The sequence below is a fragment of the Garra rufa genome, chromosome 21 (genome assembly GCF_049309525.1).
Source record: "Garra rufa chromosome 21, GarRuf1.0, whole genome shotgun sequence".
Classification (NCBI taxonomy): domain Eukaryota; kingdom Metazoa; phylum Chordata; class Actinopteri; order Cypriniformes; family Cyprinidae; genus Garra; species Garra rufa.
Window position 1 is genome coordinate 27,832,009 of NC_133381.1, and position 27,337 is coordinate 27,859,345.

Consider the following 27,337-nt stretch of genomic DNA (forward strand, 5'->3'; position numbering starts at 1 on the left):
CAACGTTTCAGTACCACTGCGCAAGCTAGAATAAAATGATTATGTTTTTAAATACGGATATTTTACAATCTTACAAAAACACATTGGATCACTAAACGAGGCTTTTACTGACCCCCTGGAGCCATGTGAGGCACTTTTTATTAGGGATCGACTTGTTTTGGACTGATCGAGAAAAACACTTGTCTATGCCGTTCTAAAGCTTGCAAGTGTGTTGGCTACAGTAGTGTTGGTCCTATCGTCAGCCTGTGAGATCGCCGATACATGATATTATCATTATTGTGCAAATTCATTTAATTATTTATATGCCGAAAACAGCTCCAGCATAAGGCTAGCGAAGCTATCTACACTGTATGATGAATAAATCTCTTACCACACATTGCACGTTACTCTAGTCAATGCTTGCGTTTACGCCGACCCTCTATACCGCACACGTCAATGGCGCGACTCTGACAGTCTCCGCCACTTTAGTCGATGCTCGCGTTCATACAAGCCCCCCTGCGGCTCGCTGAAGCATCCCAGAAGCAGCTGTCCATGCTACATCGCTAAAGTTAGGCAAAGTCCCACCTCGTCCCTCCCCACCCACCAACTCTTTGAATTTCCGTAGGCAAGATTTATGTTCTGACATAATAGCATCAAGAAAACAAGCTGTGTAGTCCACAGGAGCCATTCATTGTACTTCTTGAAAAGAGGTTTTTAAAAAACAAAAACAAATTATCCCTCTTTGGAGTGGACTTTGAGATTTGAAACATTGTAGATGTTTTTTTATGCCCAAACATGCATACCGAACACTGGCTAAAATTAAATAAAGTGAAAGTGAAAAAAGCATAATAGAACCCCTTTAAGTTTTCGACTTTACCGTCTTGGTGTTGCAAATCTAGAATTAAAACAGTAAAGCGGTGTAGTGTAATGTTTATTGTGCCTAATTTTGCACAACTGAAATTTACAATAGTTTACACATGAAGTGTGCTCCCTGGAATTCAACATGACAAAACACAAAGAAGCTTTTTAACAAAATCCTTTTTGGCATTGAAAGAAAAAAAAAAAAAGTTTGGCCTTATTTTAGTTCACGCCAGATGGAAGAGCCTTACATCAGCATCATTGTTAATGAACAGTAGCTTTGCTTAAGTAAATATGCTCTCCATCCAGAGTTCATTTTGCTTTAGGTGTGATAATTTCACAATGATATGTTATCAAGAAAACAATATTCTCTATGGAACATCCCTCTAAATGTATGGTGTTTACACCACAAGTACTGCTTGTACATCTAAGCACAAAAAAAAAAGAAACACAACAGAACATTTCATAAATTCATTTACAAATGAAGTCCAACGCGACAAATACAGTGTTCCTTTAGCATTTCATATTGGGTCTGAAGTTAATGTGGAGTGTGGGAGGAACATAGGGTTATTTTGCAAACACAAGTGTAACCACAAGATGATCAAAGGCTTGAGCATCAATAAAAGAAATATGACTACCGACTGTTCACAGGTTAAGTATCCAGACGAAGCATGCACTTATAAATGAGTGATGACCAGATGTTGCTGTTCAGGCTGATACATTCATACAGACACCTACCACACAGTAAAGTACATATTTGAATAAATATATTAGTATCTGTTTTAAAACAAACTGTACATGGGCTATGGTGTAGTAAAATACTTTTCAGTGAGTAAAAAGTCTCTGTAAATGCAAGCGTTTAAAAAAATACCCCTTCAGTATGCCTAAAATATCTTCTTCACATGCCGTAAAAATGTCTTTAGGCATAAGAAACCATCTCTGTATAAATTTTAGGAAAATAGTGGAATAAAAGTAATTTTAAATCTCATAAGCTTATAAAACACTTAAAATAGGAAGAATTTTGACCAATGCAAATGAGAAAAGCTCCTTTATGCATTAACCTCCACCATGATTGTTTATTCTCCACATTTAGGAAAAAAAAAAAGTCGAGGTGCTGACTGCAGAGTACTCCACAGTTTTCACATCTACTTCGATTCTATACCAGTGGAAAATGAACAAGTGGCAAGCAGTACCAAAATATTTGGGACACGGTTTTCAAGAAATGGTAAAAATAACACCAGGAACTATTTTAGTTACTAACTCTATATCCAGTTCCAGAAATATTTGGCAACATCCTTTGTTAATCTTATTACCGGTTACCCCGGTATGAATAAAAATACCTTTACATCAAAGCTTAAAACCTTTTAAAACCTTTGAGACAGGGAAAAAAAAAAAAAAAAAAAAAATGCGTTAGTTGAGATCAATGAAGTTGAACAGAGGACTAGGCTAAAATGACAAATCACTCTAATTCCATAATGCAGGATCCATTTGAAAACAAAGCTGATTAGTATTCTGATTAGGATCCTTTAGGAGTGTTGTGTTGGTAGCTCTTTTAAGGAATCACCATTTTAGAATCTTTGGAAACGACCATTTTAGTATTGCAGTTCACAAATCGCTGCTCCAACAAGTGGATCCTTGTAGAAACCCTTAGTGGAGTTTGGGATGCTGACCTTTGGAAGTTCCCACACATTGAACTACCTAAAATAATGGATGTCCAGTCCTGGTCCTGGTCTTCCGACCATCCTGCACAGTTTAGTTCCAACTCGACACTCTAGAACCACAAAAGTTCTTTGGAAAGCACCGGAAGGATTATTAAAGCAACAAAACTCAGGAAGGTTAATCGCCAAGAAAGAACCAAAAAAAAAAAAAAAAAAAAAAAAAAAAAAAGCACCTCGGGTCTAAAGCCAGAAATGTATCAAATCTCCTGAGTGATGTGGTAACGCTGGTGTGAATCTTGTAGGCCGGTAGATAAAATAACTAAGGAAATCATGACGGACACCTGTCATTCGCCAACTATAACCACAGTCATGAGCAAGAACCTGCTCTCCAGCATAAGCATTTCAAGGGCAGTTTCACAGCTTACGGTATGAATCGGTCCTTAGTCACACCTTCTACTAATTGTCCTTCAGCATACTGGATTCCTCTTCAGTTACACACTAATCAACCTCCTCTACACTCTCAGTCTACAGGCCCCTGAAAGATGAGCTTTGCCCACTTTTGCGCCAGATTGAGTTGAGTAGCGCAGAAAGGGCAGGCGGCATGGAAAGCATGGGTGCCGTGCGGTAAAGGAATCTCCGCCCAATAGCGGGCTGACTTTTCAGAGCACACGTGGCCGCAAGGTACAAAGGCGTGCGTTGGTGCGCCAGTGTCTACGTAAAAAGCTGGTTCGCATCCGAGCCAGAGTGGCACGTAGGGGCCCACGGCTCTGCACATGGGACACTCTCTTTGAGCATTGGGGTCTCGTTCAGAACGGTGGCCCCAGTCGTGGTAGCCGTGAACGTGGCCACAGGCAAGGTAGACCCATGGCTGCTTGTCTTCCTGGGTGGCGACGCTGCTCAGGGCACGGCTGCAGCGTTGCATGCTGGGAAAGGCCAGTGTGTTGAGGCCCACAGGACACTGAGGCCGGGCTGCGTTGAGCTCCTGCCGCAAGGCCTCAAGGTGTTTCTGAGTGGGGGTGTGGAAAAGGCCGTCAGCTGTGCGCCAGAGTAGTGTGGCTCCGCACAGGTCAACCAAAGAGCCATCCTGGAGTATGTTACTCTCGCTCTCCACCTGAGCATTTAAAATAAATAAATAAATAAAACATACATCTGAGCATTGCATTCATTACAGGTGTTGCATTCATCCATTTACCAAAACGTATATCCCATGTAGGGTTGCAAGGAAACCAGAACCGATCTGAGGATCTCTGGCCTTAGGCAGAGAAACACCTTGGACATGTCCTGCAGAGTTTAGCTACAACCCTAACTGAACACACCTGCCTGAAGCTTTCTAGTGATCTTGAAGATATGGATTAGCTTTGTCAGGTCTGTTTGATTAGGGCTGGAGCTAAACTCTGCAGGACAGTGGCCCTCCAGGACCGAAGTTGCCCAGCCCTGCCTTGGACAAATGGCCAGTCCATCACAGGACCCACACTCATTCATACTCACACCTACAGACAATTTAAGGTGTCCAATTCATCTGTCCTTCTTGTCTTTAAAATGCAGAGGAAACTGAAGCACCCAAGAGAAAAACACTAACCCAGGTGAAAAGGCAAACTCGACACAGAAAAGAAGTCCAAGTAGTTTTAGTAGTCTAACTGGTTAACTGCTCCCGTTACAGGTCTGATAATCAGAAAGCCTTGTTCTCATGTGTCCTGACCTTTAAATCTAGTTTGCCTCACAACAAGGGCAGAAGGACATGTTGAGATTTTTTTTTCACCGTTTATAGATTAGCCTATGGGCATTGGGTTGTCTGACTTAATTGTTAGCCCAGGGATATTCAAACTCGGTCCTGAAGGGCCACTGTCCTGCAGAGTTTACCTCCAACTTGCCTCTACACACCTGTCTGAAAGTGTCTAGACTATAAACTCTGCAGGACAGTGGCCCTCCAGGAATGAGATTTGACACCCCTGATGTAGCCAATAGCGTTTGAATAACTAGTCACTGACGAATTATATTGTTAGGGTTTACGACAATCAGATTGATTCAGTGTAGATAATAAATGCATGCGTGTAGGTCACCGTTTGGTTTTTTTTTTTTACACTTCAATGCAAATTAAAGTAGTTTTTAGTTTGATTACACTACTGTTATGATGCACAGCAGCTGACAAGAAGATCATCTCTGGTTCATGTCCGGCCTAAGCCAGAAAGGCTCTTAATTTTTATAACAGAAGCATTTTGACTCCTGAATCCAGAGCTCATTCTCAACCAGACAAACTGGATCCTTGAAACAGCTGCGTGTTTCAACAAACTTGAGAAATGAACAGCAACATAATGCTGCTGCATGTTGCTGACTATAATATAAAACAAAAGCTGCTTGTTACGGTGTTTTTGCAGTCAATGCAGCATTTATGTTTTGCTTCTCACAGTACTGGAAGTGAATCTAGCATATTGGCAGCTGACATATAACCTGCTGGAAAGATACTGAAACTAAAACAGCTGATTCACTCATTCGCTCACACACTGTGTCCCTCTTTTGTGCCATTCTATACACTTTGAAAGTGCAGAGCAATTTAGTGCAACATTGTTTCATTTCTCAATGAGCCAGCCATAGACAGTGTCAGAACTTCTCCAAGTTAAATCGTCCCTCTTTCATGGATAGGATAATTTGAGAACTGCAAAGTCAGTGGAAAAACACCATCCATGTCCATGTTTATTGCATGTAATTCCCGTTTCCCCATTTGGGTCCTCCAGTTCCCCCCCACAATCCTCGAGACATATGCATGGGTAAATTGAAAACACTAATTTGTCCATAGCTCCATCCTTGTGATGGATATTGTTTTTCCAATTTCTGATACTTTAAACTTTGGTTTACTTGCATATCTATGAGGTTTAATATATATATCGTGTTCGTATTTACTTTTAGCAGCATGCTTATTAGCAAAACAGTAGAGTTATTGAAATTGGTGGTATGGTAACAGTGCAGAACCACATTTGTCCTCCAGGAGGAGCTACAGGTTGAGACTCAAACATACTGTATGGCTTGAATAATCAAACTTCCTTGCAATTTTTAAATAATGTACATCACTTTACTTGTATTATATTACCTTTACATTAAATTACAAAAAATACAAACACAGCGATCTAATTAAGACATAATATACACTACTAGTCGAAAGTTTTTGAATAGTAACGTTTTATGTTTTTTTAAAGAAGTCTCTTTTGCTCACCAAGCCTGCATTATTTATGTTATTTAAATACATTATAAAATGTTATTTATTCCTGTGATTTCAATGCAGAAGTTTTAGCATTGCTACTCCAGTCACAAGATTCTTCAGTAATTTACAGTTTAAAATATATTCAAATAGAAAACTGTCAGAAATTTGAAAAAGAAAAAAAAAATCCCTTTTAAAACAACTGTTTTTGTTGTACTTTGGATCACATAAACGCAGGCTTGGTGAGCAGAAGAGACTTCTTAAATTTAAAAAAAAAAAAAAAAAAAAAAAAAAAAAAAAAAAAAAAAAAAAAAAAACACACCTTACTGTTCAAAACCTTTTTACTGGCAGTGTAGGTACTTAAAAATAAACAACTTTATCTAGACTACATCAGTAATTTAGGCTGGGCCTCTTTAATTTTCTGTTTAAAACGATAGTACACCCAAAACTATGTATATGACTTTTCAGTCAAATACTATGAGTTACTTTTTTTTTAAATGTCCTGGCTCTTTCAAGTTTTATAATGGCAGTGAATGGGGGTTGAGATTTTAAAGCCGGAAAAAAAAAAAAAATACAGCCTTTAAACTTTTAAACACAAACATCTATTTAGAAGGCCTTTATTAACCTCCCTGAGGCATGTGGAGACCTTTTTTATGATAGATGGATGCACTTTTTTGGTTCTTTTTTTCATAAGCCATTTACTGCCATTATAAAGCTTGGAAGATCCAGTACATTTTTTTTAACAGGGTCATCCTCACTCCTTGACTAGAAACCAAATTTTGATCAAGCGTAGATTGTTTCTGCAACTGCTTAAATGTGAGCTAAAGTGAGCAGCTGACATACTAACCAGTTTGCCTCGCGTTTGAGCGGACCGTGTTTCTCTAAGTGTATAAACATCTCCACACACAGATATCTCCCTCCACACACCAGGCTTGGACTCTTCTGTGAACCCGCCGCGTGGGTGCATGACTAGCACACCATTGGTTGTCAGCCCGTCCATGTGACCATCCGGATTCTTCCATTTGGCTGCTTTCTCCTACAAGCAGACTTAATTACTATACATAAACAAAAATGAATGCGCTCTCTTTTTAGATACACATGGGTGACTCATTCCAGTTAGCCAGACACACCTATATTTACCAGGTAAGTTTAGATCAGTTCCACTAGATCAGCAGAAGTGGATACTTCCCCAGACAGCACATACATAAGCATATATATAAATAAAAGTTTCTTGTAACTCTGATGAGAAATGCATCCCACAGACAATTCCATTTCAAGACCAGGCAAGAAAACACTTACTCCGAGAAATATATTCTTAGAAGAATCAAAGCCTGCAGCGTAGATGCGCGCTGTGTAGGGTGGGTTACGCTCACACACCACCCTGCAGGCAAAGCGGGAGATGGTGCTTTGAGTGATGGGTGTGTCTTCACTGTCCCCTCCACCTGACACAGTGTCAGTCACCACAAAGTCAATAGGGCCTTCCGTTGATCGTCCGATCTAACATATAAAGGAAAAAAAAAAAAAAAAAATCAAGTTTCTCATCTTACAACTTATATACTTATTTTATACTCTTACTATTTGAGCAGAGTGACAACTACTGTCTCTACACTACTTTGTATCAATAGTAAACAGGATGAAAAATAGTCATGCATGTGCCGGGACTTGTTTGAAGAGCTCATTTCAGTTTTAAAAGTGGGGTGGAAACTCCCAAGAATAGAGAGGTGCTCAATGCACTAAATCTTGTTTATAAATACTTGTACTGAAATAAAAGATGCAACAGTGTCCACTTTATTTCCTTTTTATACAGAGCGTTTCTGTTTTGTTCTTGTGGGTTGCTGCTGGTTCCTCTTTTTGCTTTTCTTCCCATTTGCTACAATCCATATGACTCTTTCCCTCATGAGCAGACCAGAAATTATATCAAATATACACAACATTGTATCTGAACATGTGACTGGGGGAGCTAATAAAACTGTGTCCCCTATTACAAATCTTGATTAGGTGTGGTGGAGATCAGACCTTTGAGTATAGAACACATAAAAGTTGTAGAGAAAGAAATGTGCCTGTGCGCAATCAACAGGTATAAACTAAATTTATGCTCAAAGTAACAGTAGAGAAAAGATTTCAAAGTAAAACAGTTTGCGAAACAGTACCTGGAACATGTCAGTGTCTTTGTCATGGCTGTACTCCACCACCACCGTCTGGTTTCTGGACAGCGTGTAGGAGATGCTGTGCTGGCCCTTACAGTTCACCGCCTGTCACAACACAAAAGCATCTGTCAGAGAGGGTTTCCTGCTACAGTGGCATACAGAGAGCATTTTTTTTTTTTTTTCCTTCATTAATGATGTTTTTCCTTTGGATAAAATACTGCCACAATTCTAGGGTGTTACTATATAGTAGGACTGTCACAGTTCCTTGATTCAATTCAAAGACTCCATTAAAAAAAAAAAATCCTTGATTGCATTTAGCCCGTGTTGAGTAAGCAGCAAAATACCAGAAGTGGATTAGAATGCAAGAAACACATTATTAGAAATTATTTCGAAAGCTGCGTGATGTTAAACCCATTGAAAAATCATCAGAAAGCATAATGCTATTGTGAATTCACAAACACTATCATTCCATTAAATAAATATATGCAGTACAGATTTACTATATACACGTTTTAATTACATGGATGAAGGTTCCGTAAGTTCGTCTTAGTATAGCACCGTTCACAGTAAAGGAGCATCTTAAACCCAAACTCACAGCAATTTGCAGAGATTATTATAACGTTTTACTGGGAACGTAATATTCGCCACTTCATCAGATTTGTAAGTTAAATCATTTATTAACCTACGCAAACACAGGAGAATACATCAGTATTATTCTCAGCATGCTAACTGTTCATCAGGATTTTTTTGGCACATTCCACATTACTATCATGCAATTCTAACATAATTATTATTATTATTATTATTAAATATTACTTGCTTTCGATACTTAACCGATTATTGCCTCATTGCTATTATTGATTAAGTGTAAAAAAGTAATTATAATAATTATCAACCGATTACTAAAATCTCGATCTCCGAATGCGAATGAATGGACTCCATAGGGCGAAATATTAGGCTTATATGAGGCTCTTTTTACAACTAGTAGGTTAATATTGTTTTTCATTTGCGACAAAGCAATGAATTAGCTGTGCATTTATATGGAAATATGCTTTAGGAGCTATCCATCCTCGCATTCGGAGATCGACACCTCTTGACTGGCAAGACGGCCTCGAGCGGAAACTCAAACAGTGAAAGAGAGTTGTTCAAAAACTTTTAGTAAACTCTGTGTACAATGTTCTCAATGCTGGAGTTCATGTGTAGAGACCCAGGCGATACTTCGAGCAGTGTCATGGTGTGTCGAGTGTTGTAAAAATATCGATTTTGATGCGCTCAAATTTATGCCCCTAGTACTCCCATTCACCGGCCATTGAAAACAAAACGAAATCACGGTCAATCTCAAAAACGGCTCGTTTGTCGTAATTATGCTTTTAGATATATGTTTGTCTCGTTTACAGTAAAAAAACAGCCCAGGTTGCATTTTGGCAATAGTTATCCTTTAAAAGAAACACTCAGAAACATGGCTCAGATAAAATAAAACATGCATTCTTTTAGGCTCATATCCAAAGTAAGCTGTGGGATCCTTTACTTATTAGCCATCAAGTTTATTTGCTCAATTAATAATTAAGTAGACTTTATTGCATGAGAAATGCTCATTTTAACAAGCATTTAGCAGTCTCAACAATACTCATGGTGTTGATTAACTTTTCATTTTTATGCCTCTACATTGGGCTTCAAATAGTGCTGCTGAGGAAGTGGCTTCAAAGTTAATGAGGAAAAATAAGCAACCACAAACTACAGGTGCGTATGTGCAGTATGTACCATCTCAAGTTCATCTTTCTATCTGCTAAACGGCACAATCAATGTCTATTTATTCCCGTTTAGAAATTCATAAAATAAAAAAAGTACAATATGGGAAGACAACAATGACATTTTCTATGGCTCACATGATCTCTAGATGCCCTTTACTCTACTAAACCTGGAAGTATGAAAAGGTTAAAAAGCAGCACTACTAATAACTCCAACCTTTGTATATGTAAAAAGTCTGTGCAAACCTAAAACGCTTCTGTAACAAACATGCAATTTCAGCATCTTACAGTGTATGTGAAACACACCCCATCAAACATTTATTACTCAGACAGATGTCATATGCAGCTTGTTATAAATAAATCATACAGATTTAAGGCAAGGGTGTAAAATGCAAACATCACATGAGAATGTATAGTTTAAGAGCTGTACTATATCATTTCCACTCAGCGCTGTTGCAGATACACATATGATCTGAACTGCGATACGAATTGAGTTCACCTCAAAGCACATTGTGTGTGAACACTATTTTGATGGCTTGAGACAAACCACAGCATTGCAGTGTTTAAATGCAGCTGATATCCCAGCATGCTTATTTCTCGCTTTCCAATTCACCCTTTCTCTCCTCTAATCTGTGATTTCCAAATTACCCACATCTCTAATCACGTGTGCTCAAGAGGGAGTGGAAACTGGGTCATGGTTACTACACTAGTGAGCAACAATGGAAAAACACAGCCAAGAGAGGAAGGTGGTTTGTATCTGTTTGTATCAACACAGCCCAATGCATTTTGGCGTTTAAAACTCTGTGTCATTCATATGCCGAGCACAGGACAGCGTGAATGCACATAACACTGTTCTAAATAACACCGAAGGTCACAGGCAGTTCACGTATGCAAACGGAAAGCCAAAATTTCACGCCCCACATATGTCCTGTAATAACCCAGACTAAATAGTTGTGCTGGGTGAGTCTGCTATCAGACTAGCCAATATATACAAAGTACTCAAAATCCAAAATTAATTTTGTTCTGCCACATAAACATGAATCATTAAAACTGTTGTTGTTGTTGTTGTTGTTGTTTTTTAAACCACACAGCTTGCCAGTAGTAGAGTTTGGCTCTCTGAGTAGAGTTTGCTAATTTCCACAAACGGAGTTCTGAATAGGTCCAATTTTAACAATCAGTTTGAGTCACTCAAATAATTGGAAGTCTCAGCATAGCCTTCTGCGTGTTTAAAATGTTAAATCAAATAAATGGCACTGTGGCATAAAGAACCATTGTCAGTAATGTCACCTCCAGCACATATAAAAAACAAATAACTGCATGACCCAAGTTGTACCAGCATGGGAGCCCTTTAAAATGTTTCGAAGAGGCCCATAAAGTAGACTTTAATGTGGGCTGGTTGTCGCGTCAGGTGCTGACAGAGTACTTGCACAATTTATTGCTCTTGATAGATGTGTTCTTTGGTGCATTTAAATTTATATTCTATACTGTAAATTTTACAAAGCAGGTGATGTTAGAAACAGTTTTTGAAAGTCGATGTTAAACTTCAAACACTACAGGCAGTGAGTGTGCATCAACTAGACAGAATGTAAAAGAGATAATGTGCACAGTATTTGAAAATATGAATTTGAACTACAAGCAATACTATAAGCAAGTTAACCATTTTAAAAGCAAGTACTTATTGTAAACAGCCCTATGAGATGATTATGCAAAAGCACAGTATTCCTTCTGTTTAAAAAACAAAACAAAAAAATAAATAGAGAGAGAAAAAAAAAAACGACTCAATTTTAAGCAATTCTCATTTTTAAGTGCACAATATAGATTCTTAAATACCAAGAATCGAAGTCTAGTTTTTGAGTTAATGTCCAATAAATCACAACAAGCTCTTTGCTTAATTTTAATATGAAATGAGATTTCAAATTCTGTCCATTTTATTACAGTATTCAAAACAAGAAAGGCAGTTTTTGGCACAGTTAATGTGGAGTGACAAATCGCTGTAGCACCTCAGTTCAAGAAAAGTCACACATGAACTAAAAATCTACTAAACATTTATCTCAGAGAAAAAAAAACAAAAAAAAAAAACATCATATTTGGGGACCTTAAATTCTAGAGAGAAGCACTAAATATATGCACCTTAAAACATTCTTTAGAATTTGTACTGTTCTTCAATGTTTAATTTAAATAAATTTGCCAAGTTTCAAAACACAAACAGCAGTAGAAATTATGTAATTGTAATTTATTATAATTCAAAACTTCACTAAGTGTAATTTAAGCATTTGTATACAAACCAGTTAATTTTAACCTTCAATATTATAGTAATGTAGTACCAACTCACTCTCATGTATATTTTACAGCATTAGAATGGCCTGATACCAGATATATCCAAAATAATTGATATCAAATAATGAGTCAAAATCCAGCCCTAAATAACATTAACTAGATTTTACTGCATATCACTTTACTTCATTTTTATCTATCCCACCCAGGTATATTTCAAAGCTATATTGATTATGTTATGATGGGACTCATAGTTTGGTGTCTCTGACTGGCTTTCAGTTTAAAATTTGGGCCGTTATTGTTGGTGGCGCATTTGTGTCCATAGTAAAGTGGAACAAAGAGGCTTGAGGGTGAAACATTAGGCAGCTCTCCACGCTCACTGCCAGATCACAACAGGGGGTCCATCAATCCACCCCCGTTTTACAGTGGGCCACAAAAGCTACAGAAAAGACCCCAAACAATAGACCTAGTGGAGCCGCACCCGTTGAGCAACATGGTGTATGAAGCAGCTCCATCTGTGAGACGCCGGAGCAGCTTGGGCCTCGCGTGTTGTAAACATGAGAGATGCTGCGGCCACCAACCTCAAACCACAGGATCCAATTCAACTGTACCCTTCATCATCTCTGGACAGTCCTCAATGCAAGTGGCAACAACTCTAACCTCTGCAAAAACCTCCAAGACATCCATGAACAATCACATATTGTTCCTAGAATAGTTAAGTGACATTTTGCGACCCATTATCTGAAAGGAGTTCGCGGCCGCGCTTTGAGTAATCCCAGAGTCTGTTCTTTGTTCAACTTTAACATTACAATGATGCAGCTGCACTTGTGTCACTGCTGGAGAACTGGTCGTTTTGAGTTAACCCTTTGAGACCGACGCCTCGAGCCATGGAAGGCCTTCCACCTCAGAGCACTGTGACCCCAAAGAGCAGCGTGATTCACATATGACTGTGCGCTGGGCTATTTTCAGCTCTGACGAGGCACTGCGGACGGATAATAAGCAGCCAACAGTAACAAAACCTCCCCAAAAATACAGCATGCCAGCTAGTTTCATGGCGAGAAGAAAACATTCCTTGCGTTCATGGGACTTTAATTATGGAGCCTGTGTTTTTGTGTAAAACAAACATATCACAAATATATCACATTCTTCCTTTTTTAAATGACAAAACATGCCTAAATTTAAACAACTCAACAAGGCTCTATAGTGTGACCATTTTGGTCACATTTGCAACTGAAAATCACAGTGTGGGACTGTGAAAAAACATTTAGGCACACTGGATTGAAAGACCCAATTAAAGCTGTATGATACAAGTAATTAGGGGTGGCACGGTTCGGTTTGTATCGCGGTTTTAGGGTCACGATTTTCGGTTCTGTACGGTTGTTGTCATTTTCTTTTAATCTTTAACACTCCAGAAATGTACTTCAGCATATGATATACAGCTTAATTATCCACAATTTAGGATACAGTATTAAAAAAGTTATATCATGTAATCATGCATAAACTGAATTTGACTTGACTTGAAGCACATTATTGGGACCATCTCTGAGGAAAGCTAGGAGAGATTATCAATGTCTTCTCTCTTGATACAGCAAGAGAGAAGACATTGATGACATGCTTTTCATTTATTCGGCAATAACAGGAGAATGTGTATTGCTATCTCTACAGGAATTTGTGCTTTTTTTGCACATAAAGATAGAACTGAAGAATTAACTTGCATTTATCAAAGAGCCAACTTCAGTGTAGCTCTTACAAAAAAAAAAAAAGTATCTTTTAAAAGAAAGAGAGGAACTCTTAAGCTCTTTTAAACAAGTTATTGGTTGGTTCATGTCATATGACCTGCGGTGCGCTTGCGGCATACTGAAAAGTTGAGATGTTTTATCTCGATGCGGCACAGACGCGCCTGGAAAAAACAAGCGCGTCACTTCCATTATGAGCGTGCATACCGCGCGTCCACATTTGAAATAACGAACATGAGCGTGCAAAAGACACTACACGTGAACGGCCCCTTATACGACGCTGGCGCATCCTCCAACTCCGGGCAGCCTTCCTTATCTCTCCAACTGTCCATTTCTACACGTGACGTAACCTGCAGCACACCACTTTTACTGTCTGTATGTCCACACACACCTCTTATTTCACGCAAAAAGGACACTCACTACGTGCACAACGCTACATTGCGCATGCGTTGAACCATGTTATTGATATGGCTATTGATAGCCCCGCTGAAAACACCTACCCTACCTTTAAATAAGAAAAACTTGCACCAGGAACTATGTTGTTTAAATGAATAAATGCAACATCCTTTGGGTAGAAAATTCCACAATGTAGCATTCAACCAACACTAATTTCAGGTTGAACACTGATACTGGTGTGAAAATGATGGTACTGGAGCAAGTCTATTCAGGACTACACTTCAGACAACATTAGAGAGAAGAGTAGAGCCCTGCTGGAATCAGGCAGGTACAGATTGAGGAGTTAAGGATAATGGATGTAAGGTGGCATGATGCCATGGCTATTCTCAGCCTGTGACCTAACATTGCTTTAGGGTTCTGCTCTGTTGATCGTGGCCTAAACAAGTACAATGAACAATTGCCCACTTGAACTCCTTCAACAAGTTGGTATAGTTGTCCTCTGTAAACCTCTTTAAAAAGGTCACTCTGACTGGGAAAAATTACATTGCTTATAAATTCTTTAAAGCCTTTACTACAAATTAAAGTAAAAATGTGGTTTCTGAAGTGACTAATTTGAAAAGTAAGTGCTACATAAAGCAAACAAGTCACAGAAGATGAGAATGTCAGCACATTGCAAAGCTAACAGTAATAATGAATACTTTTAATGAATACATTTTTAGATTTAACTTTAGCATTTTAGTAAGCATTTCTTTTAAAAGATATGTAACAGTTACATTATGATTTTTTTTCCACTGATAAGTTGGCAGTGTCGTTTTTGTCAAGGACACATGAGATGCCATCTTAGCAACAATTTTTTTTTTTTTTTTTTTTTTTTTTTTTAAACTGCCTCATGTCTATGATAACCATATGCCTTGTTTAGGCAGCTCACTAGGTTTTGGAACAGAACTACAGTCACACACACTGTAATGAAGCAGCTCTCATTGAGAAAGATCTCCTCAGACAATGCCGGCTGTTGGCAGTTTGCCTTCAGCTGGCTGGAAGAGTGTGACAGCAAAATGACAGTCATCAGCAATCATCACAGAGGAGCCACCAACCACAGTAAAAAAAATAAATAAATGAAAGATCCAAATGCATAGCAATCACATGTTCTCAAAGTCACTGGGACAGAGGTTATGATCAAAATACTACCACTGTGAGTTGATACAATAAGGGCTGAACTTGAAAGTTGTGGCTTGGCTGCTCAAATGTGTTCAAACAGATCTCCAACACCACGTCACCCATTAAACTTCTCAAGTATCAGAGGGAAAGACTGCGTCTGTGAATTTCAATAACATCTGGAGACTCAGAGTATCAGCACGGATTAGTTTATTGGCTGTGGCTGCTCTAAATGACAGTAAACTTTTTACAACTCAACCCCACCCATTGTCTTTAGTACCACCCTGTAAATCCCTGAAGAATGTCCCAGTAGCAAGCAGACATTTGAAAGGTGGGGTTAGGCATGCTATCGTAGTCAGTGCTGTGGAGTAAATAAGTCACAATCTTTCTTAACCAAACACTGCATTGCACAGTTTAGAACTGGGCAAGAAACCGGCATACGCTACAACTTCTGCTATGTGGAGTTGGAAGCTCTGGTGAAAGAATTTGAATTCCATGTATTGCTGTTGCATAAAGTTGATTCTGGATTTTACAAGCTTCAGAAAAGCATGTGTTGATCATGTGCTTGCACGGTTTAACAAACAAAAATCAGGCCCTTAAGTTAGCCATTCTCCACGGCCCACAATCTAAAATGAGCCGACACACCCCTGCTGCAAAATATAAAACGAAATGCAATCTCTTCAAAAGGGCAAAGCATTTGGTTGTGCTACTAATATCAGATTATTTATAATAATATATTATTACAGCATAAATGCTGGTAACTCAGATGGAGAGTGAAGGTCAGACCCCGAAAAGGACATCAGGATGTTCTCCATCCCCACAATGAGCTGTACATCATTCCAGTTTACTTGCAATTTCTGATCTCCAAACTAAACTTTTTTATTATTATTATTATTAAAGTAATGTGAAGAGGAATTCTGGCTGTGAAATCCATAAAATTCGAGTCATAATCGTAACAAACAAAACAAACAAAAGCAGCACACAGCACAAAGAAACGGTGAAAAACAAATCTCACAGATGATTAGGTTTCCCAATTATGGCTTCTGATATGAGATTACCTTGCTGGCTTGTGGTGTGTTAAGAATGTGTACAGTGCTGGGTTTGACACCGTTGGCTTTGGTTCTCTTGTAAAGGGCAAACCGGCTTTTTCTTCGCCCTCTGTCTCCATTGGGGAGTGAACCATTGTACCTGTTCAAGAAGAGAAAATGCCAAAATTACATAACATTAGATGAGGGAGACATCGTTTTCAGATGAAATCAAATAAACTAAATATAATTTTCCATTTATATTGTGGGGAAATAGTGCATTGCTCTACAGGTCCCTGCCTCGTGAGCAAACCAATGCAGAATTCAGAAAGCCACACAGATTTCTCCAGTACAGGAATGCTCATCATTCAAAATATGATATCAAACCGCATTGAAGTATCTGTATAAACGTGTGCTTTCAAAGAGTAGGGACAGTGTCATATACTACACATGTGTTCAAAACACAAGAAAATGTGGCCAAAATCAGATTTTTGTTGGCTCATATGCATTTCATTTCATGCCAGTGTGAACAGCACAAACCACTGATCTTTTTAATTCTGATTTGGGCACTTTCATATGTCGTACTAAATCTGATTCAGGTTAGATGCTTCATCAATTATACTAGTAGTCCACAGTCACAGTCACAGTTTACTTTACTTTGCCATCCTGACTTACAAAAATGAACTATAGTGTCCTGCACCCACTAGTAAAGAAATATCAAATTATATCTAGACAGACAGTAGAGAGAAGGTGATGCTATTTTAAGGTGTATTACAATGACAGATCTGTACAAGCTAAACTTGTACCGTAAATATTTAAACACCAGGTTCTATTTTATTTCATCTTCCTCCTCTTTATCACCTGCTTGTGAATTTTCTGGCTGCCGCAGGACATCAGCTTATATATGACCATGTAAATGCTTAAGTGTTTACTTCTGTATAACAGCACACTTCATGCAGTCTTATCGTTCTTTTTCAGTTCAACACAGTCATTAATTCACAATGGAATCTGATATTGGCCACATTTAAAATTGATAATGTGAACAGCAATATACACATAAAAGAAGTCTGAATTGTTGCTTGTAATGCTTACAGCGTGAACTTAACCTAACAGCCCACCCAAACTCCATCTCTGGTAGGGTTCAGAGTTGTAAAATTTCCACTTTAAAACAATGTTATGAAAAATTTACTTTAAAACAACATTGTTTTTATGTGTATTGTGCACACAAAATGCTCCACGTTCACTGTATTTTCACATCTGCATAATTATAAATGTTTCCATCCACACAAGTTATTATACAAATCTAAAAACATAACAGCATGTCACAAATAAAACTTAAGAAATGGCAGGATTTCACCACACTTGTGACCCGGACCACAAAACCAGTTTTAAGCAGCCTGTGTATATTTGTAGCAATGGCCAACAATACATTGTATGGCTCAATTTTTGCCAAAAAAAAAAAATCGTTTCCTACCATAAATATCAAAACCTAATTTTTGGTTAGTAATATGCATTGCTAAGAACTTTATTTGGACAACTTTAAAAGGCGATTTTCTCAATATTTAGATTTTTTTGCACCCTCAGATTCCAGATTTTCAAATAGTTGCATCTCAGCCAAATATCGTTCTATCAAAACCATACATCAATTGAAAGCTCATTTATTCAGCTTTCAGATAATATATTATAAATCTTAAAAAGAAATAAATTTACCATTATGACTGGCTTTGTGGTCCAGGGTCACATTTGGAAAAAGCATATTTTTAAAAGGTTGTCCTTCTGTTCGCCACAAAAAGACCGCCTGAGGTTTTAACAAGAACACTGTGTGCAAGGTCTAGACAAAAGCCGTTTCTCAATATGCGTTCTTGTCTGTACTTGTGGACTTGTGAAACGTCATCAGTTGTCGCCCAAGTACTGTTCCAATTCAAAGTTCGCATCTAGCAAGTACAGTTCAAATTCCCGGATGTGTTCTTGTTCCGCCCCTTTCATCAAGGATGCATCAAGAGGAGACTTGTGCGAACTTGATGCAGCCATGTATCCCAGAATGCATTTCGCACCAATCAGCGAGCGTTAATGGCGGAGGAGAAAACCCGCATAATTTTCTAAATATTACTGTTACTGTGTCATGAAATGTAGGTTTAAGAGTATTTCAGGCGAGAATGTAGTTGTTTAAAACTCAAATCTGCGGTTTATTTACAAAGAGAGCGCCTATTTGAAAATTTGTTTCGCCGGTTTCGGAGAGTTCCAGGTGAACACCGGGTCCTCAGTGGTCATGTATCCCGCAGAGAGAGCCTCACCACGGCTAGTCCTTCTGACGTTTGCCGCTGGTCCTGATGTCTCTGTAGTGGTTAAACAAGAGGTATAATTCGTTTTGGGTAAATCTAACAGCTAATTTTTGGTCTCGTGAATCTATTATTTATTCCAGGTCATATAATTTTGACTGAGGACAACGTTATGCTTCATAAATCATTTATCAATCGTAATTCAACGCTGACTTTTAGCATGCATTTGACCGAATTGTCTGCTTTTGTCTTTATTTTCCAATTAACATTACACAAGTCTCTTATACTTTTATCATGGCTAATATTGTTAATTAAAACTGAAATTTAACAAAAAAAAAAAAAAAAAAAAAAAAAAAAAAAAAATGCAGAGTTGTGCTTGTCATGATTCATTTGATTATACATAAAAGAGTAAATATGTATTATACACAGTGCACATATAGCTTAAATCACATTAATATGTTTTATTATTTTAAAAAATGAGTACGAAAAGTGAGTTGTGGTTTATATATTGAAGAAAACAAAGAGGAAGTGGTGTTTGATATCACTTCCTTTTATTGTAATTATTGTTTTGTAACGCGTTGCATGAACCACGTGTCGCTATCAATATGTTTAACGTTAAATGAAACAGAAAAGAGGCAATGCTGTTTGATAAAATATTTTGTTTCACTGTAATGTTGTACATTCCCTGAACTACGTTTTTGCAGCTATTAATATGTTTAAATGAAGACGAAAAGAGGCAGAGGTGGTTGATATCATATTTCATCTTATTGTAAATACATACAGTGAAGCAGTGAAGAAGATAACCGGAGTAGAAAAGGCGAGCTGACTGACGTTATCAAGTACACTGCTGTTCCATTTGCAGAATTACAGGACTTGCATCCTCGCGTCCTCGGGAGTTCATACTCCCAAGTCAAACTTCCAAGTCCGAACTACGAAGGACGCAAGTCCGATCTTTACGTACTTGATATTGAGAAACGGCCAAAGTTTCTTTTCTACACTTTTGGATCAACAGAGGTCTGAATCTTTTAAAGAGTAAGTGTGAACACCCTTAACACAGAAGTGGTTTCTAATGGCAGCACAATATGAGCAAAACAGGATTTAATAAAAAAAAAAAAAAATAAAAAAAACGTACAGAACCAAAAACCGTGACTAAAACCGGGATACGAACCAAACCGTGGGTTTTGTGAACCGTACCACCCCTAGTATATTTATTATGTATATATAAACACGTATATATTGAGGAAAAATGTTAGATTTATATGTAAAATCTTTACATGCAATATAAATTACATACAAGTGTTTACACACACACACATATATATATATACATATATATATATATATATATATAAAAATAAATACACAGTATGCAAACAAATTATTCATTTTGAATCAACGAATCGTGACAAATTTTGCAGCTCTTAAAATGAATAAATAAATAATATGGGTACCATTATAAAATATTCAAGTTGGCTAAGTTCACTTAAAGTCAGGCCTGTCTGTTCACAATTGTGATACATTTCTGAGTGAAAATGCTAATTTTGTTCATCAGAAATTAATTGCGGTTTGCCAGTTACTGCAATGGTTTCATGCGAAAAAAAAAAAAAAAAAAGCATGGATAAATAATTTGTAATAAACACTGCAATATCTCATTTAAAAAAATAAAAATAGTGAATTATGATTACATAGCGAGTTGAAAAATGCTAGCAACAAACAATTTAGCATAATACTCACCACTCTCTGATTTCCCCCAAAATCAGCACAGAAAACACAAAAAAAGTATACAAATTATATCGGTGTGTAAGGAAACAAACTCATCAAGGTTCAGTATATCTAACAACATCCACCCACTTTACTAAACTAGGTTCGTTTATAATCATAATTAGATAAGGTGCAGTTGAATTTAAATATTTGTATATAAATATTTAAATACATTCATGTAACTGCCGCAACACATCAATGACGAGGAACATGATGCACATGTAAATGTTCCCTTGTATAACAGCATGTGTAGCTCTCATGGAGTTACTTCCCCTGGGCAGGTTCCTTTTAACGTTGCATGCAAACATGAATACAATCTAAAAACATAATTTTGTCACTTATTCATAATGAAGAGAAATGTGCATCATAAAAACACTTATTTTAATATCACACTACATTTAATTGAGCCCATTACATTATTATTTAATCAAGCTACTCATAGTTAAACACACACTTAAGACTAAATGATGACAGCACAGAGCCTTACTCCCATTGGTTCAATTGATCCTGGTTTCAAGCAGTCAGGTTTTTGTTCTGCTCCATAAGATTTTCTTAGTAGCGTCCTGGATCTTTTTTCATACAGAATTTATGAGAACACGGATTCAGAGTAAAACGCTAATCTACACTCAGTTCCCTAGTACACATGAGGTCAGCACTTACAAGATGCCCTAACATCCTGTCTATTGATGCTAATCGCTAGACATGCAACAATTTGAGAAAATACCGACGCATGTCTGAACCATTAAACACGTAACATCCTGTCTACTGAGATGTCATTATTTGGTCAGATTTTCGAGATCCAAACAATCCTGTGCAAGTGATTCATGGAAAGAATGACATCTTAGTTGAAAGTTGATGCATGACTTCTTTTTTAGTGGGAAAAAGTCCTTGAATACTTTCTTGGTTGTGAGTAAATCTCATTTGAATTGTTCTAGATCATTAGACACAATGGTGCTTTGGAAGTCTATCTAAAAGTAGTTTCCTTAGAAGGCGCCTTTATATAAAACTGCTTTAGCTTTCTGATTAAGCCAGGATGATGTCTTACTGGTATGAAAAGTGACCAATTAAAGTTTGATGTGTCATTTAAGAATGCACTTATTTGAAATGAATGATGCCACAATAAAAGGTTGGGTGTGACAAATAAAAATAAATGTTAAGTACACTAATCATGTAGTTCTCTACAGTGCATCTGAGATGCTCTAGGTTTATCGTCTCTCCTTTTCAGAGGTCAGAGTTTGAATGACAGTGATTGTAAGGCCATCTCAGTGAGTTGGCAGAAACTTTAGAGTCAGCAAGATCCATCTCCCCACAGCTATCAGTCACAGAGGAAAGACACCATTACAAAAGGTGCATTTTCGAGGGTTGTAGTGTCCCACAAAGCCTTATCAAAAAGCTCAGTCAGTCTAATGAGAACAATGAACAGAGAGAGGAGGACTGGAGGCTCAGATGTGCCTGTGCCCAGATCAATAATACCCTCTTTCAGCCTCTGCTCTCTACGTGCCAGAAGCCAATGCCAGGCAACCCCACTGAATCAGGGCAGTGGAAAGTTGGTACCATGATTTTTTTTTTTTTTTTTTTTTAAACACAAGGAATATGCTACAATAGGTCTGTTTGGCTCATAAGTTTCAAATTCTATGAATCAAATATTCCAAGAATAGCAAAAATGATTATGCCATCTACTTAATTTTGTAATATGATAATTGTATAGTAATTGTATTTTTATCATCCAAGTCACATTTGTCCACGTTTCAGTGAATGCTCCTGTATGAAATCAACATTACACTTACAACTTGAAAACTTGTGGGAATCTCTGAATTATAGATGGCATGCTTGTAAATACTGAGCTCCATTACAATATTTTCAACATTAATCTTACAAAAGCGGTCATATTTTTGAATGGAGAATGAGGATTTTCTTATTTTGCCCAAATATAATACATTTTGTTAGTAGTGCCCTTCAGAAGCTACTTGTTCTCCAAAAGTAAGGTAAATTAACCCTGATCTTCAAATTAAAAATGGCTCTTAATGCATTGTTCTTTCTTCCAGAGCATCAGTGAGTGTTTGAACCTTCTGTAATAGTCCCTCAGTTGTCCTCAGTGTGAAAAGATGGATCTCAAAATCATGCAGTCAATGTTGGAAAGGGTTCAAATAGACAAAAATGCTATATGCTAAATGCTATATGGGACCTAAAGGATATTTCTGAAGAACAGCGGGCAGTTTAACTGTTCAGGACAAACAAGGGGACTCATAAACAATTATCACAAAACACACAAAAAAAAACCAGCTGTGATAATTCACAATATTAAGAATCAAGTGCATGTAAACGTTTGAACGGGGTCATTTTTATAAATTCAACTATTATTTTCTCTTGTGGAATATATTATATATATGCCTTATGTTAAATATCTCATATAGGTCAGTACTAAATAAAAAAAAAACATGCATTTTGTATGATCCCTCTTATTTTGGTCAAATAATTAACATTTTGCAGATTCAAGCTTTAAGAAATTTGTTTCGTTCTACTACTCTTAAATGTTTATTTCTAAGCTGTGGAGTTTTTTTTTTTTAAAGTGCAAGTTCCTAAACAAGGGCCTACAACCACCATAAGGATGTGAAATCAGACAACACTAGTGTTACGAAACAAAACATGACACTCTCTTCAAGTTGTGTTAACCACAGGCCTTCTTAAATTTACTCAAATCAAAAACCACTATTATTTAAAAAAAAAAAAAAAAAAAAAAAAGCCCATAGGAAATTCCTGAGAAAACCCAGGGCCCCTGCAGCCAGGTTGGCCTACAAGTTGACGTCAAATTGGAGACCGAAACAAAGCTTTCTTTACTCTTAGACAAGCTGCTCCAACAAAAACATGCGTAACTCTGAACCATGAAAGTCAGCTCATTACGGTTTTAACCCTGTAAAGACATTAAATTATCTGAATTTTTTACATTAGTATGGCAATACAGAGCTTGCATTTAAGGACGAGGAAACGGCAATTATAATCAAAGGCCCAAATGGAGGAAAAACATGCTATTTGGTGCAGATTAGGGATGCACCGAATCCAGGATTCGGATTCGGATTCGGCCGAATCCTGGGCTTTTTGACGGGGTTCGGTTTCGGCCGAACCTTAGATTTATTTTCCACAGAAACCGAACCCTAGACTTGCGCTACGACGTCACACGGCCGTTGATTACATGAAGGTGTTTACATAGGACCCGTTCGAATGTAGTAGGCTGTAAGAATCTGAAAATGGAACTCATAAGCAAAAAAAGTTTTGTTTGGCAGTACTTTCAACCAAAAGAAGGCGATTCAAGTTGAGCTTTATGTTCAATTTGCAATGCCAATTTGTCTCGTGGTGGCAAGGACCCTAAGCAGTACACAACATCGCCGATGTTAAAACATTTGCGTCTAAAACATCCAAAAGAATACGAGTTGTGCATGAAGGAATCTACAGACAGCAGCCAAAATACAGCAACTTCAGGTACGCCAGCAGGACAGTCACAGCTAAAAACGTGTGATTAAGGATGCGAGTAGGATTCGGTATTCGGTTTCGGATTCGGCCGAATCTTAAACAGTGGATTCGGTATTCGGCCGAATCCCAAAAATCTGGATTCGGTGCATCCCTAGTGCAGATGCTGATAGTAATTGTGATAGCTTGTAATGTAAAACAATGGGCTCTTTATAACATAAAATGCATATAAATAAATATCAGTCGTCACTTTATATCTTCCAATAATATGTCTAAGAAAGATGTTCATATGCTTAGTTTTTTTAGCCAAAGCTATGAAGTTTTGGCAAAACAAATTGCATAGTAAAAATGTTGCTTAAGTCCAGTAACGTTGAAATGAACTTTTATATGGTTAGTAATTGTGTTTACTTGCATGAAGAAAACAAAAACGAAGATTTTACAGCAAAGATACATGTACCACAAAGTTTTGACCATAATAAAAGGGATCATACAAAATGCATGTTTTTTTTTTGTACTGATCTTAATACAATATTTTATATAAAAGTCGTTTACACAAGAGAATATAAGTTGAATTCATAATTACCTCGTTCAAAAGCTTCTATACACTTGATTCTTAATACACGTTTTTTTTTTTTTTTGTTTAGTAATAGTTGTTCATGAGTTCCTCGTTTGTCCTGAACAGTTAAACTGCCTGCTGTTCTTCAGAAAAATCCTTCAGGTCCCACAGATTCTTTGGTTTTCCAGAATTTGTGTATTTGTACCCTTTCCAAAAATGACTGGATGATTTTGAGATCCATCTTTTCACACTGAGGCATTCATATGCAACTATTACAGAATGTTCAAATGCTCACTGATGCTCCAGAAGGAAACCATGCCATAAGAGCCAGGGATATAAACTTTTGAACAGAATGAGAATGTGTACATTTTTCTTTACTCTTGATCTTCAAATTCAAAAAACTTTCACCCTCCAGCTTAATGCATAGTTTTTCCCTTCTAAAGCATCAGTGAGTGTTTGAACCTTCTGTAATAGCTGCATAGGAGTTCCTCAGTTGTCCTCAGTGTGAAAAAAAAGAGATCTCAAAATCATAGTCATTGTTGGAAAAGGTACAAAAATGCTAAAAAAAAAAATTTAATAATAATAATAATTTGACTTAACTTAAAGGATTTTTCTGAGGAACAGTGGGCAGTTTTACAGTGCATGTAAACTTTTGAACAGTCAATTTTATAAATTCAACTAGTATTTTCTCTTATGGACTACATGTAAACGTCTTTTATGTGAAATACCTTATTCAGGTCAGTACTAAATTAAAAAGGGGTTCTAGGAGTACGTAAACTTTTAACTTCAACTGTATATCATCAATGAAACAAGTATAAACTATCAAAACGCATGACAGAATGAATTTAGTAATTGTAAACAAGACTTTCTAGCATAGATGTGATAATGTTAACTTAAAAGCCTTACACATTTATGTATCAAAATGATACAGTACGCTTTCTAGGGTTAGAAAAACCCTTCTATAACACATCCGAGATGAATCTCAGATTTAAAGCTCAGAGTTGGGAGGATTTATATCGTAATGCTATTGAAATTAGTTCAGGGTTCTGCAAATTCTGGATTTCCCTTATCTGACACATGCTGGATGTCTACCTCAATCTGCAGTGAATGCTCCAGGAATGGTTTCAAAAGCCCTGCTCTAGTCAAGATCACTGAACATTTGTGATTTACAACCCAGCAGAGCGAGAAGGGGGTATTGTAAAAAGAAGACAGCCTCTTTGCTCAGTCAGAGAAAAGGAGGAGGAACAAATAACTTAAGTGGGCTGCTTCCGAATTCCTCCACCACCCTTCATCTCGTTATGACTTCCCGTACAGATGAACGAGCCCGATGAGAAGGTCCCATCAAGACCCGAACGCTGGGGCCAAAATGAGAGCATTGAGGATCGAACCAATTCACTGCTACACCATCCTCCCCCATGATGGAATAAAATGCACATCACATTAAAAACCCCCGTTTCTAAATAATCAGCAATATCACTTTCACGCATAAACATAACAATTGCGTACATTTTGTTATTTGACTGGCTCGTGTAAGCTTACAGACAGGACTCGCTACAGCGCACGTGTTTCATTTGTGCAGTAACGTGAGCGCCTGAATTTTAAGAGCTGGGAGGTCTGGCGCACGGCACACCAATATCAAGTGTGTAAACAAACTATTTCCGTACTCTCCAAAAAACACGGTTATTAACTAAACAGCAGCGCAAAAATATGATTGAGAGTTTCTAAAGACCCCTATTGTGATATTATTAAAGCCACGTGAAAGAATGCTCAACTTAGACATAGGAAATAACAGAAGCAAAGTCGCGTGAACTCGTCAATATTGGACACACATGAGGAAAAATAGCTGCGCGTATGGACTCACCCCAAAACCACCAGTTCGCCGTACTTCACTGGCTCTTTGGTGGGCGCACAGTGCTCCTCTTGACCCGGTGAAAACATGAGGCTTTTCAAACAGCACACTCTCAATTACACGATCAATCCAGCGACGAAAAGAGACACGACTTCAAAGGACGCTCCTAACTGCCATATTTCCCATTTACCTGCTCCAAATCTTGAGTTGTACTTTTCAGAAAAGAAAAAAATGTGTGAAATCTTACATCCGAGGGAGATTTAAAAAATAAAAAGTAAAAATAAAGCCGTAAGTCTCGGAGACATTTCATTGTACAGCGAATCGTACAGGAACGGCGAATAACTTAGTGCTTCCATCCGCTGTTAGAAAAACAGTACTAGTAGGGGGTGGACCGTACCATTCACTTAGAACGACTTTACGCGGGGAAGCATAGGAAGAAACTTTACAGATATTATAGTGAATATTGGCATAGCTTTATTACTGGTTGGTGTATAGTTAGAAAGCTTTAAAAACTGTGTTTCATTCAGCACAATCTGTAATGGAAAGTTTGATTCTGAGATATTTCACTTTTTAATCTAAACAAAACTCACCCACTGTAAGGGAACAATCTAACACAACGGCGGTCTGAGGCGGCACCTTCAATTATGTAAACAAAGGCTGAAACTTACGCTGCGTCCCAATTCGCCTACTTATACTATGCCCTAAAAGTATGTACTGTTTTTGTGAAGAAAAAGTACATACTTTTGAGTATGTAGCAGAATAGTAGGCAAGCTTTGGGACATACTACTTCGTCATAACTGCTTCTTTAACGGACGCTCTGTTGCTTAGTTACCTGAATCCTTTCACTGTTTAAACTGCCCTGTCAATCATCACAGTTAACATTATCAACATTTCGTTTAATTTAATTTCCTACCGTATTAGAGACAAATGAAGAGGCACGTTGAGTCTTTCATGCCGAGAACTCTGCTCTTGTGTTTGCATAATTATGCATTTAAACGTTAATGACCAAACCTATCATTATAAAAGTTCATAATGTTGCTGCACATGAAATATAACGCGGATAACATTTAAAAAATATTTTTTATCAGGTTACACATTGATTATTTATCACTCAAAGCCCTTTCTCCAGCTGCCCGTTGGTCGCGCATATCATCCATGTTTGTATTTTTTTTTTTACACTTTTTATGCGTGTTTGTAGCATAAAAAGGCGAAAAATCCTCGTTCGCCGCGCAATGTGTTGTGGGCAAGAGTGTGCATT

At 37.5% G+C, this 27,337-nt stretch overlaps 1 protein-coding gene across 1 annotated transcript; it reads right to left on the reverse strand.

The window, feature by feature from the left end:
- Positions 1–611: 611 nt before the first annotated feature.
- Positions 612–26,400, reverse strand: peli2 (pellino E3 ubiquitin protein ligase family member 2). The gene is made up of 6 exons (XM_073826819.1): positions 26,092–26,400; positions 16,203–16,332; positions 7,839–7,940; positions 6,988–7,185; positions 6,536–6,724; positions 612–3,606 (listed from the first exon to the last, which is right to left on the reverse strand). The coding sequence occupies exons 1-6, from the start codon at positions 26,166–26,168 to the stop codon at positions 3,016–3,018; spliced, it is 1,287 nt and encodes a 428-aa protein (XP_073682920.1). The 5' UTR covers positions 26,169–26,400; the 3' UTR covers positions 612–3,015.
- Positions 26,401–27,337: the final 937 nt, after the last annotated feature.

What these genes read in the sequence shown, in the direction of transcription:
- peli2 (XM_073826819.1), bottom strand. Translation starts at nt 26,168, where the DNA reads ATGTTTTCACCGGGTCAAGAGGAGCACTGTGCGCCCACCAAAGAGCCA. An exon ending in CTAAGAATATATTTCTCGGA is followed by an intron (nt 6,725 to 6,987) that starts GTAAGTGTTTTC and finishes GTCTGCTTGTAG; the next exon opens with GAGAAAGCAGCCAAATGGAA. An exon ending in CTCAAACGCGAGGCAAACTG is followed by an intron (nt 3,607 to 6,535) that starts GTTAGTATGTCA and finishes TTAAATGCTCAG; the next exon opens with GTGGAGAGCGAGAGTAACAT.